The 17,629-nt window shown below is 37.7% G+C and overlaps 3 protein-coding genes and 2 long non-coding RNA genes across 17 annotated transcripts in view; 2 read left to right on the forward strand and 3 right to left on the reverse strand.

Moving 5' to 3' along the window:
• Positions 1-17,629, reverse strand: part of LOC124315050 (lysine-specific demethylase 4C-like) — a 291,933-nt gene that overhangs the window by 151,506 nt on the left and 122,798 nt on the right. The window lies entirely within an intron of this gene.
• The window catches only part of LOC124317895, an 81,989-nt gene that overhangs the window by 59,171 nt on the left and 5,189 nt on the right, over positions 1-17,629 (forward strand). The window contains exons 1-3 of one of the 4 annotated variants that reach the window (XR_006912380.1): positions 13,071-13,315; positions 13,381-13,476; positions 13,665-13,864. Coding sequence is in view for 1 of the 4 variants with exons in the window: in XM_046782796.1 (XP_046638752.1) it covers positions 1,596-1,693; positions 13,665-13,864 (298 nt within the window). In the remaining 3 variants the exon portion in view is untranslated. Of the gene's footprint in view, positions 1-1,595; positions 1,694-13,070; positions 13,316-13,380; positions 13,477-13,664; positions 13,865-17,629 lie in introns of those variants that run through there. The other 3 variants (XR_006912387.1, XR_006912381.1, XM_046782796.1) reach the window with 3 other exon arrangements.
• On the forward strand, positions 1,906-12,515 carry LOC124319685. 2 transcript variants are annotated; one of them, XR_006913395.1, is made up of 3 exons: positions 1,906-2,102; positions 12,127-12,239; positions 12,318-12,515. It is a non-coding gene; the product is annotated as an uncharacterized LOC124319685 (long non-coding RNA). The 2 variants fall into 2 exon arrangements; XR_006913389.1 differs by lacking the exon at positions 1,906-2,102 and adding an exon at positions 10,694-11,568.
• On the reverse strand, positions 2,406-4,797 carry LOC124315581. Its single transcript, XM_046781357.1, has 2 exons — positions 4,726-4,797; positions 2,406-3,973 (listed from the first exon to the last, which is right to left on the reverse strand). Exons 1-2 carry the CDS (start codon positions 4,748-4,750, stop codon positions 2,763-2,765), a joined length of 1,236 nt encoding a protein of 411 aa, XP_046637313.1. The 5' UTR covers positions 4,751-4,797; the 3' UTR covers positions 2,406-2,762.
• On the reverse strand, positions 5,018-7,201 carry LOC124319824. The gene is made up of 2 exons (XR_006913521.1): positions 6,603-7,201; positions 5,018-5,926 (listed from the first exon to the last, which is right to left on the reverse strand). It is a non-coding gene; the product is annotated as an uncharacterized LOC124319824 (long non-coding RNA).

A 17,629-nucleotide genomic window follows, 5' to 3' on the forward strand; every position in this document is an offset into this window, starting at 1 on the left:
TACATTAAATAAATAGTCGTATACGCGGATTAACATTTACGTTTCGTCAGTGCTGCCGTAAAAACTGCCAAAAAAGTAAAAAGACGAAAAAAAATCGAACAGAGAGCACCTGTGTAGAATAAGAAATTAGTAACGGGAGTTTATTCATTCAGTCATTTACTACTATGACAGTTTACCACAGCAATCAGGACAAATCAGGACTAACAAACGTCAAAACTATCTACGGGAATAGCTGCAGTTCATTTAACCCACCGCTAGATGGGGGTATTGGCTTTCTGGGGGGCAATAGCCTGAAATGCTATTACCCCCCAGATTCTGGGGGGCAATAGATTTTACCAAATAAAATCATAGTCTGAGTTTAAAATAGAAGAGATAGCTAAGAGAAAATAGTAGTGATGTGACGTTAGTCGATTTTTGAAACGTTTAAGTTATCCGTTAAAGTTAACGGAGCTTTACTTTTTGACGTTAAATTAACGCGTTAATTAACGCGTTAATTTATAGCGTCCGTTAACGTAAGTTAAACGTTATTTTCAACGTTATTTTCTGAATAAATGCAAGTTAGAATGTAAGTTACGGTCTTGATTAGTTTTACTACGGTTATCAGGTAGATCCATATCCATTAAATAATTAGGCATTTTCTCATTTGGATATTTCGCTGTCTAATGAGAAAAAAAGAAACTGCGAAAAACAAGGAGGAAAGTAAACAAGACTTAAAAAAAGGGGCCTTAATAGGTCTTTGTTACAAGTAAGGAACACTTTTGCTGCCAAAGTGACTCCTGTTGTACGATTCTTTCAGGTCAATTCAAATCAGGTTTATTTTTTTCTTCGACAACTTAGTCTTCTTACTTGCAGTAGCTTCTTGATTAGCCTATCAGAACCCTCTTTAAGATATTTAGGATATAAATCTTTCAAATGAATTGCTTTTTTGATGTGGTTTTTTTTATTTGAGCTATTTTTTCCTGCAAGCTCAGCTTTACAAGTTTTGCATACACTTGTATTCGACTTTTGGTTGAATACAAAATAATTGTGAATGAGCCAATGAGGCTTCTTTTACGTAGATTAGCAGGGACAAACTGAATAGATTGACCTTCATCTTCTGAGGAATTCTCTGATTCACTCATTTCAATCAGTACAATCAGTCAATCACTAAAAATTGAACTTTATTAAAGCATTCAAAAACACATTGAGTACTTCTAAATGTCTAGCAGACTACGAACGTACGCTGAGCTGTGTAAGTAATAAGTAGAAATTTAAATTTTTACAGTAAACCTAAACAAAAAAAAATGAAAAAACCTAAACACAGCGTTGCATTTTCAGCTAAAAAATAAATAAAATAACGTTGAAATTAACGCATGAAAATTTCAAAACGTTTAAGTTATCCGTTAAAGTTAACGGACCCCAAAAACCTCCGTTAACGTGATGTTCACGTTAACCGTTAAAGTTAACGTCACATCACTAGAAAATAGAACCTGATCCAAGTTTTTGAAATGTCAGTTCAGACTACTTATCATTAGTCAATAGTTACGTAAGCCACTTGTTGATGCATATGAGCACAGTTTGTTCACCATCACTTCATAACCTTTTCTTTATCGCAGATTTGAGGCCAGAGCCAGCCATCATATCCACAGGAATTTCAAGTTGTGCTTGTGCTGGTATATTGACCTGTCACCAGCAACAAGCCCTCATTGCTTGGGTATGATTTTCGTAACTTTTATTACCTGTGACCTGCTAAAAATTTCTATTGATGCATTACTTCACGAATGCAATGTGTAACATGGAAACCTTTTATTCTTATCTTAATTAAAAATTATGGTTTACACGCTGTCTCACTTTTCAACTTGTTCGTAATACTTGTTGTTTCTGTCAAATATGTATAACTCATTCATTATTTTATTTTCAGATAAACATCATCCCATATTGGATTGAAAAGACTTCTGTTGTTTGAGCTCTTTCTCAAAATCTTCTCTGTCCTCGTGTACTCCCATGTGAGGTGTGGGTGTATTCATGAGGACACTCTTTTTCCCTCCTGGTGGATTCAACTTTCCAGCGAATGGATCGAGCACTTTTGGACGGATGCCTGGCCGTATTTCCCAGGCTGAAAGGTAGGCAAAAATGTCTATTCTTCCTTTTTGACTTTTGGGTGGCTTTGAAAGTAAATCGTAACATAGTACGGAATACGATTATTCCTGAGCTATGAGACTGGAACTGTTTTTCTTTGGCTTTTTCTGTTGTCTCAGTCAGGGTTAGGGTTAATTCATTAACTCATTTATCGAACAATATCAGATCAGGTTTGGTTTTTTACTCACAACCTTGTCTGTGGAGTAAACAATTAAATCCAAAAATAGTTAAACTTTCTACACTTGAAGCAAAGTGCAACTAGAACGTTTTTTATTTCTATTCTAACCAAGCAGGATTTGCCGCCACACTTGCACTTGCTCGTCAATTCGATAGATGGCGGCCGTTGTCGGTTTTCTCAATCACCTGAATTACGAATCAGTGTTATCGTGAGAAATCAATTTGCCTATAATCGGGTTTTATTCAAATTGATTTTTGACTTTGTCCCATAGGCACGGTTAGTTTATTATCTTTGTTTACAATTTTTTATTAATGGGAAACGTAATGTGAGTTAGAAAAAAGCAAAAAAAAAGAAGTGAATGTTCTCGTCTGTGTTGACATGAGTTCCAGGTTTAATGTTGGACGCGTCTGGATGGTTGATGGCCAGTTCCGGAGGACAGGTCGATACTAAACTGGAAAGAAGCTCACTATTTCCCAGTGCTGGAATTTTTATTTTCTATTCCTCGTGTTGACTCCGCTCTCTCCTCGTTGTACATGTTCTTAACGCCTTTAGTTGCTTCTTCACATGATGCCATCAACTTGATTTGAGCTCCCTCGACCTCGCTGAGAGGAATCGAAAGCATCGAGTGCATGAGATTGATGCTCTTCATGATGTGCTTGTCTGAGACTCGGACGTAAAGTTTGGCGGCCGAGTGATGCGTCTCGTAGCAGGATTCCAACGATTTTTCTAGGGACTTTTCCAATTCATCTATTAAAACGGAATTATCATACGGCATCTCCTCAGCTTCTTGGGCATCAGTTGAAAAATCCTTCAGTCTTGGAAATGTTACCTCCGTAAAGTGATTTCTGATCGTATTGAAAAAGCGATGGATGCTCGACCATTTGTCAAGCAACTGACCGAGGTTATTCAAACTTTCTTTCAGCGTTCGGAGCCTTTCATTTTGCTCTAAAGTTTTATCCGTGTCGACTCGTATGGCGTCCAAATGTTGAATGCTATCGTCCGATATTTGGTCGATTTCTTGCTGCATTTGCTCTTCTTTTTTGATGCTCCGGTCATGTTCGAATGCATTTTCATAAACTCCATAACTAGTTCCTGTCCAACAGCGAATGTCTTTCGATGTTTTGAGTTCCTGCTGTAATTCGGCTAGCCGTTTCTCTTTTTCTTTGGCTTCCATCTTCGTCACTTGGTCGTTGACAATCTCTTTCTCTATTTGACTCATAGTTAGCGATGAGGATTCAATGACTTGATTGATCAGCTGCTCCAATAAATCAAAAGCATCACAGACTTGCTTTGTCAGCCTGGCTCCATCGTCGGCCGCTTCTTTGATCTTGGCCAGGCGTCGGCCGAATAATGTCTTCAATTTTGCTCTGTCTACACTCCTCACGTACATTACGCAATCTTTGGCGTAGCCAGGGACTTGGCCCATCTGCAACAGAAAGTTCTCCATATTGTTGTGAGCTTTGGCGAAGGCTTCGTACGATTCTTTGGCGATTTGCCACAAAGTTGTGCGGAAACTGTCCGGGTCTTTGATTAAATTGAAGCGCTCTTTGTCATCGCTGTGCTGGACGAATGCGAAATCATTCTTCAACCGAGATGCGGATATCAAGAGTTGACTCACGATGGCCACTCCCACGGGGGCCGGAGCAAGAAGCTCAATCCAGTCGGCGTTGGCTGCAACTGTCAATTAAAAAAAAAACTGGGAATTAGAAGACATTTCATTTAATTAAATTTGAACTTATACCAATTAATTGATTTAATTATTTATAACATTTCTTATAAGTAAATAATTCACTCAATAATTAAAGCTTGCAATTTATTTTAAATATTTGCATCAAGACTATTCATTTAGCGAGGCTGTCTCTACGTCTGGTTAGAATACGTACGCAGAGTACCGTACAATTCTTGGTAGGAAAGTTGGGCCAACGGTATTTTACTAGGAAAATGTCCAACGTTTGTGCAGGTTTGTGGATCGAGGAAAAGTACCGCACAAACAATTCACAGAAAGAATCAAGATTAGCACATTTGTCGTTTGAACATTGAAATTAAAAATAGTTCACTTTACTTTTTTTTCAATTAAGATCAAATAGTATTGCGTTTTACTTCTGCTGCTAAAGTGCTATTCTCCTTACAAAGTAAATGGAATTTATTATCAAATAGTAAAGTGACTGCATTTTTAATGTTGTTGTTTTATGGGAAGAATCAAAATGACAGTGCTCCGTAGTTGTTATATTTGTCGACCCTTTTTACATTTCCCTGTTATTTAAGGACTACAAATGAGAATATCTGCATCAAAAGTTTAAACTGTTTTGAGATAAATAAATTAAATCGCAGCCTTAACAAAATTCAAAGTGCAAGTTGTTTTATCTTTTGATTTGAATGACTTGCCTATTTAGGCAATTCTCTAATAAGTTTTTGAAGTTGTAACTTACCGCTGGTTAGATTTGCAGAGGCCATATCTTCTTCTCCTCGATTAGCTTGTTGAGGCTCGACTGAATACTAATGTCCGATACGCTACTGTACTTATCGTCGCGACTACAGGACGCTGAATTTCTGAGAATAAGCCTTCCTATCCCTATTTTATCGGCATTGCATCGACGTTTGTCAACAAGCTGCATCTTCCACGAATCACCTGAACTCGCAATTACCATTTTTTCAGAGTAGGCCTCTCCTCCCCCCGAAATCAAACTCATTAGGTAAAGATCAAAGAATGAAAATTCATGCTATAGAGTATAAATGTATAAATGATTGTTTTCTTTTCAAGGAAGTTTAGAATTACACAAATAGGCTTGAAAACAGATAATCCAAAAGGAAATAAAATAAAAATAGTAAGCGAAAATCTTTTCGTTTGCGTTGGACACATCAGTTATAGAAAACAATGAAAAATGGACAATGAGATATTTGAGCGAAAATCTTTCCAGTGCGTGCTGAACAAGAGATTTGGGTTTATGTTGAGCAGCTCGATGATTATTGAAGCCTTGTCATCCATTTACATATTTTCTTATTGCCATTTCTTCACATGCTGTCCGAGATTATGAAAGTCTGTTTTCTTCATGCTCACCCAGAGCTAGAGTGAGCTCTAACGGCACATGAGTGTTGCTCTTCATGATGTGCTTGTCCGATACTTGGACGTACATTTGAGCGGTGTAGCAGATGTTTTGGCAGAATTCCAACTGTCGTTGAATGAAGACTTACAGTTCTTCGATACTGGCAGAATTCCTCTGTGCTTGTTCTCGTAAACTTCTTGGATTAGTTTGGCTGCTTCTTTGGCAGCTTTTGTTATTCCTTCCAGGCGTGTGCGCAATAATTTCTTGACGTCTTCCTCCACAGGTTTACTTCTTCGTTATGTGCTCCATGCAATCCTGTACATCTGTAGAAACCCGTTCCATCGCCAATTGGATCGTTTCCATGTTACCGTGCGCTTTCTCGAAGGCTGAGAAACCTTCGTCTGCGATTTGCGTCATAGTTGAGCAGAAACTATGTGGATGTTTGATTAAAGGGATGTCCTTTTTGTCGATCTGGTCGATTCCGACATCAGACAGCTGAGATGCGGATATGACCAGCTGGATGTCAAAAGCAATGCCCATGGGGGTCGGAGCAATAATTTCATTCCGAGTTCAGCGTCGACTGCAGCTATAAAAATTCAAATAAAACTGAGAATTAGAATAAAGTTTGTAAAGAAAAATTAAAATTCATGCTTTCTTATCCCAATAATTTATTTGAAATAGTAGCCTCTTTGGTTCTATTCAGAGTATACTATCTATCAAATAAGCGCAAATAAGCTAAGCAAGCAATTTTTTAAATATTTACATACGGACGATATGAACGGTATTTAGCTGTCTTCATTTAACAAACACTACATTGTCATAATTTCGTTAGGAGGGACGATGCAAATCAAACCTCAATGGATCATGGGTTAGTGCCACACAAACGAGGCACAGAATAAGGCAATAAACTCTAACCTGTATATTTAAAACTAAAGTGAAATTGTCCAGTTCAGAATAATTTGAAAACTAGTAGAATGTTTATTAACTTAAATCACGACTGTTGCATTTCTCTTCTCAAAAATGTGATGGAATATTACCAGTAAAATAGTTTAGTGACCAGATTTTGAATTTCAACATCTACTAATTTTTTCCAGGGAACAAAATGAAGTGATAATCATCAATGGTCCCACTTAAATTAATTTCTCACGATAAAATTGCAGCCTTAATCAAACTTCTGGAAGTAAACTAATTTACTTCTAAATTATGATAGCCTACTTGTCTAGGCTATTATTCTCTAATAAGTTTTTCGAGTTGTAACTTACCGCTGGTTAGATTAGTCGAGGCCATTTTCTGCTCAATAAGACACGTGGACGAAGGATGGAAAATGGAGGCTTTCAGAGTACACAGAGTGGAATGAAATTATTGCCCTGACCCCCATGGGCATCGCTTTTGACGTCCAACTGATCATTTCCGCATCTCAGCTGTCTAATGTCGGAATCGATCAGATCGACCAAAAAGGACACCCCTTTAATCAAACATCCACATAGTTTCTGCTCAACTATGACGCAAATCGCAGACGAAGGTTTCTAAGCCTTCGAGAAAGCGCACGGTAACATGGAAACGATCCAATTGGCGATGGAACAGGTTTCTACAGATGTACAGGATTGCATGGATCACATAAGAAAAAGTAAATCTGTGGGGAAAGACGTCAAGAAATTTTGCGCACACGCCTGGATGGAATAACAAAAACTGCCGAAGATGGAGCCAATCTAATCCTACAAGTGAACGACCGTGACGTACAGTGTCGTCGTGCAAAATAAACTTCCCCAGAAATTGTTCTATACACTTTTATGGGGTATTGTCGGATTGTGTATGACGGGATGGGTAAGAAAGAAACAAAAGAAATTGACACGAGTGGAAGGTGTAATAAGACGAACATTTTTCTCACCTATCCTCCTTTTTTAAGTTTTTATTGCGCGACTCTTTATATTTTACACCTGTCTCCATAATAATCAAACCCACCCCCCGAGTGGAATTATTTAATAACGCCCCTTACCCATACCCCACTCAAAATTTAAAGTTGTGACACTCAGATTCGATGCGATCAAAGAAGTATTAATAATCAGAATAAGAATTAATCAAACCAATACCTGTCGGAATTTATTATTCTTGGAATTGAATTAAAATTGGCCATCAGCTTTTGCTCGTCGTTACCTGATTCGCCTGAATTATGAAGCGAGAGAAAAGTGTACATCTTTGATCTGGATTCATTCAAATCAGCGTTTCACATCGTTTCATACGTCATTTTGTCATTTTTCTTTGGCGGCCAAATAGGAAAATTGAAGCAGATCAAGAAATTAAAATTCGCATTAGAGCAAAACTTTGATTTTATTTTCTTTGTTTACAATCATAAAAATGGAATTGAACGTAATGTGATCACTGATCAGATATAAAAAGGAAATTGATGTGAATTAATTCTCGTCTTTACGTCTGCGTTGGACAAGAGTTCCAGGTTTGTGTTTTCAGGTAGGGTAATTCAGGGTAGGGCGACACAGGACTCGACTCGGATGGGCATTGGGCAACCATTTCCATATGCTGGGATGCGCTCACATTTTTCCTACATTTACAATATCACCTTCGGTGGCCTCATTAAACAGTTCCTTAATGTCAACAGACGTTTCATCGTCACGCAGATGTGTCTTGCATTGGAAGTACATTTTAGCCAAGTGATGCGTCTTGGCGCAGGATTCCAACGTCAGTCGAAGGGACTCTTCCAGTTCGTCAATTGGAATGGCATTACTTTCTACATTCTCGACTTGGGTTGAAAAGTCAGTGAGCCTTGGAAGTGTTACATCAGTAACGTAGTTTCTCATCTGATTAAAGTAACGATTCATGCCCAAACATTTGTCACGCAATAACTCGAGAACACGAATATCATCTTCGTGGGTTGGAAGTTTCTCAATTTGATCCAACGTTTTATTTAATTCAACTTGCTTGTCTTGCCACTCTTGAATGTCTTCGTTGGACTTTTTGTATTTTTTTTCTGTTTCTTCTTTGGTTTTCTTCAATCTCTTTTCGGCCTCTTCTAACATTTGCCAGGCGTACCCAACACAATCTTGGTGCCCAAATATCCTGAGAAATGCCATGCAAACATGCAACTTGGATTTGCGGGTGTCATCCAAGTATTTAATTTTTTCGCATAGATTTCTTTCCGCCCTTTCAATTTCCTGCTGCAAACCGTTGTCCTTTTTTATTTTGGCTTCCACTTTACTCTTAATCGTTTCCTCCATTTCCTTCTTTTTGTCGGTATTCCTGTCTGTTAGATTCTCCTTTTCACGTTTTTTACTTGCCTTGCAGGCTGCAGTGACTTGGTTAATCAGCTGAATCAATCGATCAAAAGTATCGCAAGCTTCTTGTGTTAGCTGGGCTCCTTCTTCGACTAATTTTGTCATTCTCTCCACGAGATTGCGCAAAAAATTCTTCACGTTCACGTCCTTCCATTTACTTTTCACGTACTCCACATCTAAAGGAACCTTTTCCATCCTGTACTGGATGCATTGCATGTTACTGTGCGCTTTCGAGCGGGCCGAGGAGAATTCGATGGAGATTTGCCACATAGTTGTGCAGAAATGCGGATGTTTAATTAACGGCATGTCTTTTTTGTCCATCTGGTCGATTCCGAAATCAGGCGCCCAAATGGCCAGATCCATTAAGAGAGAAGTGCACTTGAGTGCCGTAACATTCATCTCTCTGATGTTGGTAATATCGAATTCATAATCGGCGTTGGCTGCAACTGTCAATATTCAAATCAAATTGAACGACATTTTAATTCGGAATAATTGTAGCGAGTCCAACATTAGTGGATCGAAGAAAGTACCACACTCACATTCAAAGAATCAAACAAGAAAAAATACGACAAAAAGTGAAATTCATTTTCTAAATTATGTGACTTGCCTGGGCAATTCTTTAAAACGCTTTTAAAATTGTAACTTACCGCTGGCTAGATCTGCTGCAGAGGCCATGACTTCTTTAAACAACCAAATTTTCGATGACGTTGTTGAATACTTGACTGCCTGGATATTACTGTACTTATCATCGCGACGATTCCTGCCAACTTTCTATTTCATACCAACGTTTGTTGACAACTTCCGTACTGCATCTTCCACGAATCGCTTAACAGTATTTTGCAGAATTGGCGAAGCCCCCCTCCCCCCGCAAATATTCTTCATTCCTGTCAATAAGTCCACCAATCAACATTTTTAAATAAAAAGTTGAATGACTTCGATTAAATTTTCGTGGAAATAGTACTCGCACAACTATAATGCAGGATATGTTAGTGTCGTATTTAATTTTTGTAATTAATGTCAGTGCCGTCGATGAAGAGTTTTACTATTCCAATAAAAACCGTCCTTCTGATAATGGACAGTCAGTCAATTTTAGAAGGTCGTTTTCTCCGTACTTGTTTTCAACATTCATGCAGAGTCAATTCAATTCAGTGTATCCGGAATTTGAATGCACAAATTTCATGAGATTATTTCTGTTGGATCTGTGGTTCCCTTATAATCCCAGTCGATTATTTATTATTTTAGCATTTTATTTTAAAAATGTAAAATTTTTATTGTAATAGTATTTGGCTGGCAACTCTGTTCTAATCAAAACAAAACCATATTCATATAAGATTGTCGTCTGCTCAACTCAATCCGCCGCAACAAATCATTCAGTTGTCTGAATGTTGACAGTGACTCATCATGTGCATTATATTCATTGACACTCGAATAATGTGATGTGAATATTTTCATGTGAAGGATACAACATTGTGCCTCTTTCTGAGCAGGTTGCGTCTGCTACTAATCAACACATCACCACAGCTAAAGATAAAACTGTGTTTTTAACTTTTTTTTGTTCTTTTAAAGTTGTGTTAGTGGTTATAAATGTTTCGGCAGCTGGGAGAAACTCTTGTTGTTGCACGTGCAACAATATGTGACTAATATCTTTTGAAAATGGTTTGGGCGAGAACATTCAAGTCCATGTAGCAGTGTTGATGCCAACAGCCAAATTATGATTTCTTTCTGTTAACAAAGCTAAACTTTGTTGATTCCATTCAAGATGCAATTTTCCATCACAACCCATTGGAATGTTATTGTTTTATGTCGCATTGTTTCAAGCCTCTGAAGCACATTTGTAACTTTTGCTGAGTTGTATCGAGTAATACTAGATAATAATGTTGAATCAAGTGATTCTAATGAGACTGTAAATTGGAATCAAACAAAAATTATATTTTAAATTGTGTCTGACTTCAGCATAGTTGGAGAGCCGCCTTTTAAATTTGAAGTAATCCCCCAATCGATGAACTCGTTTTCTCCTTTATAAGAGTGATGTCTGATGCGCTATCAAGAAAAAATCTGAGGTCGTCGTAATGTTTGTCATGTCCAGATTGGCAGATTGTATGTTGGTTATCCTCTATTCTACCACTTAATATTTTGAAACACTTGCACAAAACATCATGAAAGTTAAAAATAATATATATTTTACATGTAAGGGATCAGTTCAGTTCTTTATTAAATTTCTAAGCTAAAAAATCTGCTTTTACATTTCCTATAAGCTTATTCGGGTTTGCTATGGAACAATGGAACGTTAAGTAAGTATCGTAAAGCATTCATCCTTTGTTTTCTGACTAACTAAATAATTAATCGAAAAAACAACAAAAAAATCGATGCAGATCATAGACTTCATGTTAGAACAAAACAGATTTTATTTTCTTTGTTTATCATAAGAAATGGAAAACGAAATTTGAGACAAAGGACAAAGTTTGTGTTTAGCGTTTCCGAGTTGACTGGTTGGCCAATTCCGGAGGGCTAGGTCGATATGGGACTGCAAACCAACTAATTATTGGCATTTCCCAGTGCTAGAATTTTGTTTTTCTATTTCTTGTATTGCGTCCTTTTCGTACATGTCCTTAATGCCGTTAGACGCTTCCTCCCAAGACAATTGCCACCTCATTTGAGCTTCCTCAATCTCACCGCTGGGAATATAAAGCATTGGTTGTATTTCAAATATGCCCTTCAAGATGTACTTGTCGAAAGCTTGGGCGTGCATTATGGTGGAGTGATACATCTTATTGGCGCAGACATCTGACGTCATTTGAAGGGACTTATTCAATTCTTCAATTGCGTTATTCTTCTCACCTGTTTCGGCTGAAAAGTCAGTTAGTAATGCTTTAGTCAAGTCATTTCTCATCTTGTTAAAATAACGATGGATGCCTGACCATTTGTCGTGATACTGGCCGAGGTAATTCAAACCATCATTGAGAATTTGAAGCATTTCATTTCGGTCTACGACTTTCTCTACATCATCTCGGACATGTTTCCAACTTTCAATATTTTCATTTGATATTTCGATTTCGTTCTGAACTTTTTCCCTGATTTTCTTCAATTTATTTTCGGCGTCTTCCAACATTTGCCGGGCAGATTCAAGCGATTCTTCTTTAGTCTCGTGGCGAAAAAACGAAAGCCGAATACCCAACTTAGGTTTGCCAATGTCGTCCAAATCTTTTCTTTTTTCTTTTACATTTTCTTCGGCTGCTTCAAGTGTCTTCTGTAACTTGTAGATGTTTTCCTGCTGTTTCCTTGTGGTTTCGTCTCCAATCTCGTCTGTAATCTCTTTTTTGTTGACGTCCCGGAGGCTTGTCATTAAGGCTTCGATTACTTGTCCAATCAGCTGACCCAACAAATCAAACGCATCGCAAACTTCTTTTGAAATTGTTGCTCCGTCGTCAGCCGTTTGTTTGATTTCATCCAAGGAACTTTGTAGTAAATACTTCATGCCTTTCTTATCTCCACTTTTCAGGTACTCTATGCAATCTGCTACGCAGCGAGGCATTTTCCCCGTATTCAACTGGATCCCAAACATGTTCTCGTGAGCTTTCACGAAGGCTTCGTAGGAATACTCGTTGATTTGAAGTAAAGTATAATGGAAACTCCTGGGATTTTTAATTAAAGGGATTTTCTTTTTGTCGATCTGGTCGATTTCAAAATCAGATAGGACTCGAGCTCCGGCAATCAACACTTTGCCCATGAAAGCCACGCTCTTGGAGGCCGCAGCAATAAAATCATTCAAGTCTGTTACATCATCGATTTCCTGTTTTCTAAATTCGTCGCTGGCTGCAACTGTCAATAATAAAATAAAACTTAGAATTATAAGACTTGAACTTTCGTATTCCAATTAATTGATAGAAATAGTAGGTAACATACAATAACAATTCAACAATTTAGTTAAGCAATACAATCGTGCAATCTATAAAATCTCGCGCCCCTATTCTCTTTTTAAGATTTTGAAATTTTAACTTACCACTGGTTAGAATAGCAGAGGCCATCTTCTCCTGGTATACGTGCTGAACAAAGAGTGACAGAATTTGCTTGAATACAACTGTACTTATTATCTTGACGATTATTGTACGACGCTGAGACACCCTATTTTCATCGACGTTTAACAATCACTTCCGTCTCCAAAACCTTTTTAAATTTTTACTTTCATCTTGAAAGTGGTCGGGAAACTTAGTAAAACTAATTGAGACAAATTATTCTAAAATAATCACGGTTCAGCGGGTGCTGAGCGTTTGTAATAAAACAGATTTTGACGTTTTTGGAGCGGTTTGAAATTTGAATTTAAGGGGAATCGATTTTTAATGATTTCAATCGATATCTTAATCAGTAATCACGGCTAATTCAAGTGTCGTCTGCTGTCGATTTTGATTTATGTATTCAAAAAAATGGCGAAGGTTACACGTTTTACAAAGAAAAAGGAATATCACTATTATTTAAAAATGTCCTTGAGGCTGCACGAAAAATTGCACAAGAAATATAATTACAAATGTGGTCGTCGTGTCAACTCATCTGGTCGTGTCTATTATTAGAATCGCTTAATGGACAAGCTGCAAGCTGATTAGCAGGCAAATAAATCCATGGGAGCTTAAAATAGAAGAGTTAAACCTGATTAAAGTATGAGAAATGTGTAGTTCCTGCTTAGCATTGATCAAGTAAGCCCCTTATTTATGCACGAGCAGTTAGTTTGCACTTCATAACCTTAATTTATATTTTGCAGATTCCAGGCCAGAGCCAACCATCATACCCACAGGAAATTCAAGTTTTGCTTCTGTTGCTATTGACCAGTCACCAGCAAAAATCCCTCATCGCTTGGGTAATTATTTTCGTTACTGTTATTAATCTGTGACCTGCTACCATTTTAATGATACAAGACTTGTGTGAATGCAGTGTCACATGGAAACCTTTAATTCTTCTCTTTATTTAAAATTTGGGTTTACCCATTGTTCAATTTCCAACTTAAAGTTCTTATTACATATTTTTCTTTTGTAACCCTTTTTTTAGATAAACATCATCCCGTTTTGGATTGGAGAAACTTCTGTTCGAGCTCTTTCTCAAAATCTTCTCTGTCCTCGTGTACTCCCATGTGAGGTGTGGCTGTATTCACGAGGATACTCTTTTGCTTTCCCTCCTGGTGGATTCAACTCTTCAGCAGACAGAGCACTTTGTGTATGGAAGCCTGGCTGTATTTCCCAGGCTGAAAGGTAGGAAACAATGTCTATTCTTCCTTTCTGACTTTTGTGTGGCGTTGATTGTTATTCCTGAGCTATGAGCCTATATGAGACTGAAGCTGTTTTTCCTAGCCGTTTACTGTTGCCTCAGTCAGGATTAGGGTTTATTAAATAATTTATTTATAGAACGACTACAGTCCAGGCTCGGTTTAGTAATCTCAGCTTTGTCTGTGGGTAAATAACCGAATTCTAAAATTTTTGAACTTTCAAACCCTTCAAACGAAACTAGACATTTTTCTAATCAATTTTGTGAATTTTCCTTTGAACCAAGAAGGACTTGCCGCCACACCGGCACTTCCTTGTAAATTCGATAGATGGCAGCCGCTGTTGGTTTCCTAAATTACCTGAATTGTGAAACGAGCAAAAACTGCGAAAAAAAAACATCTTTGATCTGGATTCAATCAAATCATCTTTTCATAGACAATGTGACATTTTTCTTTGGCGACTAACAAGGAAAATTGAAGCAGATCAAGAATTTTTAAAATTGCGTCAGAGCAAAACTGATTATATTTTCTTCGTTTAGAACCTTAAAAATGGAATTAAGGAAAAAAGGAAATCTAAGCGAAAATAATTCTCTTCTGCGTTGGACAAGAGTTTCAGGTTTGTCTTGAGCGTCTTGGCCAATTCCGGAGGGCAGGTCGATAGTGAAACGAAGTTAATTATTGACATTTGTCAATCGTTTCCATCTGGGATGCGCTCACACTTTTCTCTCCATTTAACATAGATCGCCTTTGGCAGCCGTAATCATTTCCTTAATGTCATTAGACGCTTCATCTTCACGCAGATGATTGTCGCTAACTTGAACGTACATTTTAGCGGAGTGATGCGTCTTGGCGCTGGATTTTAATGTCAGTTGAAGTGACTCTTCCAGTTCTTCAATTGGAATGGCATTTCTCTCTACATTTTCAATTTCGGCTGACAAGTCAGTTATCCTTGGACATGTCACCACGTCAAAATAAATTCTTGTTGTATCAAAATGACGATGCATGCACAAACATGCAATATGTAACTGCACGATGTATTTCAAATCATCTTCAAGGAGTGCGAGCGTTTCATTCCCGTCTAAAGTTTTCTTCACATCAACTCGTACATCTTTCCAACTGATTTGAATCTTTTTACTTGAGTTTTTGTCTCTATTACGGCCTGATGCCTTTTCTTTGGTTCTCTTTAATTCGTTTTTGGCTTCGTCCAACATTTGACGGGCATGTTCAAGCGATTGTTCTTGGAACTTGTGGACGAGAAATGCCAGCCAAGCACCCAACTTGGATTTCCAAGTGTCTTCCCAGTATCTCCTTTTTTCGCTCACATTTCTTTCCGCTTGTTCAATTTCCTGCTGGAACTCGTCTTCCTTTTTCTGTTTGGCTTCTTCTTCGTTTTTTATCGCTTCCTCAATCATCCCCTCAATCTTGTCTGTAATAGTCTTCGTAATGACATGCTCGCTTTTCATTAGGGCTTCAATTACCTGTTGAATGAGCTTCCCAAATGAATGAAAAGCATCGCAAACTTCTTTTAAAAGTGCTGCGACATCGTCAGCCGCTTGTTTGATTTTATCCAGTCGTTTGCGTAATAAATCCTTATCTTTTGTTTTCGAGTACTCCATGCAATCCGCTACGTAATCGGGGACCTCTTCCATCTTCAACTCAATCTTGTACATGTTTACGTGCGCTTTTGCAAAGATTGAGGTGGATTCGTCGTAGATTTGCATCAAAGTTGTGCGGAAACTCTCCGGTTGTTTAATTAATGGGATGTCCTCCTTGTCGATTTGGTCGATTTTGAAATCAGGCACTCGAAGTGCCGAATTAGCCAGCTCTTTTATGGCAGAAATGTACTTGAGAGCCGTAGCATGAATCTTACTAATGTTGGCTAAGATGACATCGTCATCGATTTCATCTTTTCTGAGATCAACCTTACTTGCAACTATTCCAATTGTAAATGAAATTAGAATCAAAACAAATTTAACCCAAAACAACATTTTATTCCGTAGTTAGTTTTGAAGTTGTTACTTACGGCTGGTTAGATTTGCAGAAGCCATCTTCTCCTCAGTCAACGTATAGACGAAGAATGAAGAATGTATAGGCTTCTTTTTGATCGTATTTTGTTGAAGGTTGAGCGCTTATCTTGACGACTATACGACGCTGAATTCTTGTTAATAAGCCTTTCTATTTTTCACCGACGTTTGGCAATTTCCGTGCAGCACTTTTCTTCCGCGAATCGCTTAATAAAGCAACCCGCTGCTTCGATTTGGAAAAGTTGGCAGAAAACCATAACAGCAATGAATTAGATAACAAGTGCGGTGTTTTTATTTGATGATTTTTATTTTATGTACATCAGTCAGCCTTACGACGCTTTTGGGGAAAAAAACGGGGTTATTGCCTGAGTGAAAACTCAATTGTGTCCATTACTTCATACGGGCACTGCAAATCTTCTCTATACTCAAATCAACTCGTACGACCCCCTCACAAAGCCGATGTACTACCGCCTACTACTAATGCTCTTGCTCTCTTGCTATTTATACGCGTTCTGAAGCTCTAGGAGGTATGTCAGGAAATATGTCAGGGAACATGAGGCACACATAGTGAAAGATAAAGGAGAATGAGAGAGGTACCGAGAATAGTTATTCAATGATCCGCCCGCTCCATTTCGACGCCGAAGAACGCGGGAGAGTTGTGCCCGCACTTTTCTCTCTTTTGAAAGCTGTTGCCATCAGTCGGAGAGTGTCTGTCAATCAAGTAATTGGTCCAACGCTCCAACCGTCGACAGTACACGGCCGTCAGGCTTTTGATTCTTTTATTATTATTACCAAAATAAATAAACGAGGCTAATAGGAAAGATGACGATGATCGGGTTGTCCATGACGACGAAAGATTCGAAACCAACAAAATACGCAATAGGGTATTAGTGCAGGCGTTTCATCACCTCTTTTTAAGAGGCTGCAATAAGACAAACCGAAGAATTACTGGAACCGACTGGAATAAACAGCATGTTGTCAAGACTCATTAAAGTCATATATGTATTTTGTATTTTATAAGTGGAATAAAGCCGCTTAATTAGTTAAAAATATGGAGTTTTAATTAATTACAACTTTTTTTTACCACGTTCTAAGGGGGGAAAATTTGTACAAAAACAAATTTTGGCGACAAAATGAATAATAAATGACATGTTACTCAGTACATTACAAATTGCCAAAAAATAAAGAGCACAGTACCCAACGTTATTCAGACACAATTCGTTATAGTTTTCTGGTTAATCTGGATGTTGTTGTTAAACACGAATTAATTGCAAGATTTCTTTGTGATCTTTTTCTTTGTGATCTTTTTCTTCATAATTTCTCTTGATGTCGTCACGCGTTTCTTTAGTCACTTTGAATCCACTCTTGATTAAAAATTTTATAATGTCAATTAAATTTCCATTTTTGTACTCTCCGCATAATAAGGTGAGAGCATTATTTCCGTCGTTGGTTCTGCAATTGACATCGATCCCATTTTCAATAAAAACTCGAATAACATCAATTAAATTTTCGTTTTGGTAAAAGTGGCACAATGAGGTGAGAGCATTATCTCCGTTTTCGTTTTTGCAATTGATGTCGATTCCATTTTCAATCAAAAGTCGAATAATGTCAATTAAATTTTCGTTTTCATAATGTCTGCACAATATTATGAGAGCATTATCTCCGTTTTCGTTTTTGCAATTGATATTGATCCCCTTTTCAATAAAAAGTCGAATAATGTCGATTAAATT

The sequence above is a fragment of the Daphnia pulicaria genome, chromosome 1 (assembly GCF_021234035.1).
Source record: "Daphnia pulicaria isolate SC F1-1A chromosome 1, SC_F0-13Bv2, whole genome shotgun sequence".
NCBI classification, from domain to species: Eukaryota; Metazoa; Arthropoda; class Branchiopoda; order Diplostraca; family Daphniidae; genus Daphnia; species Daphnia pulicaria.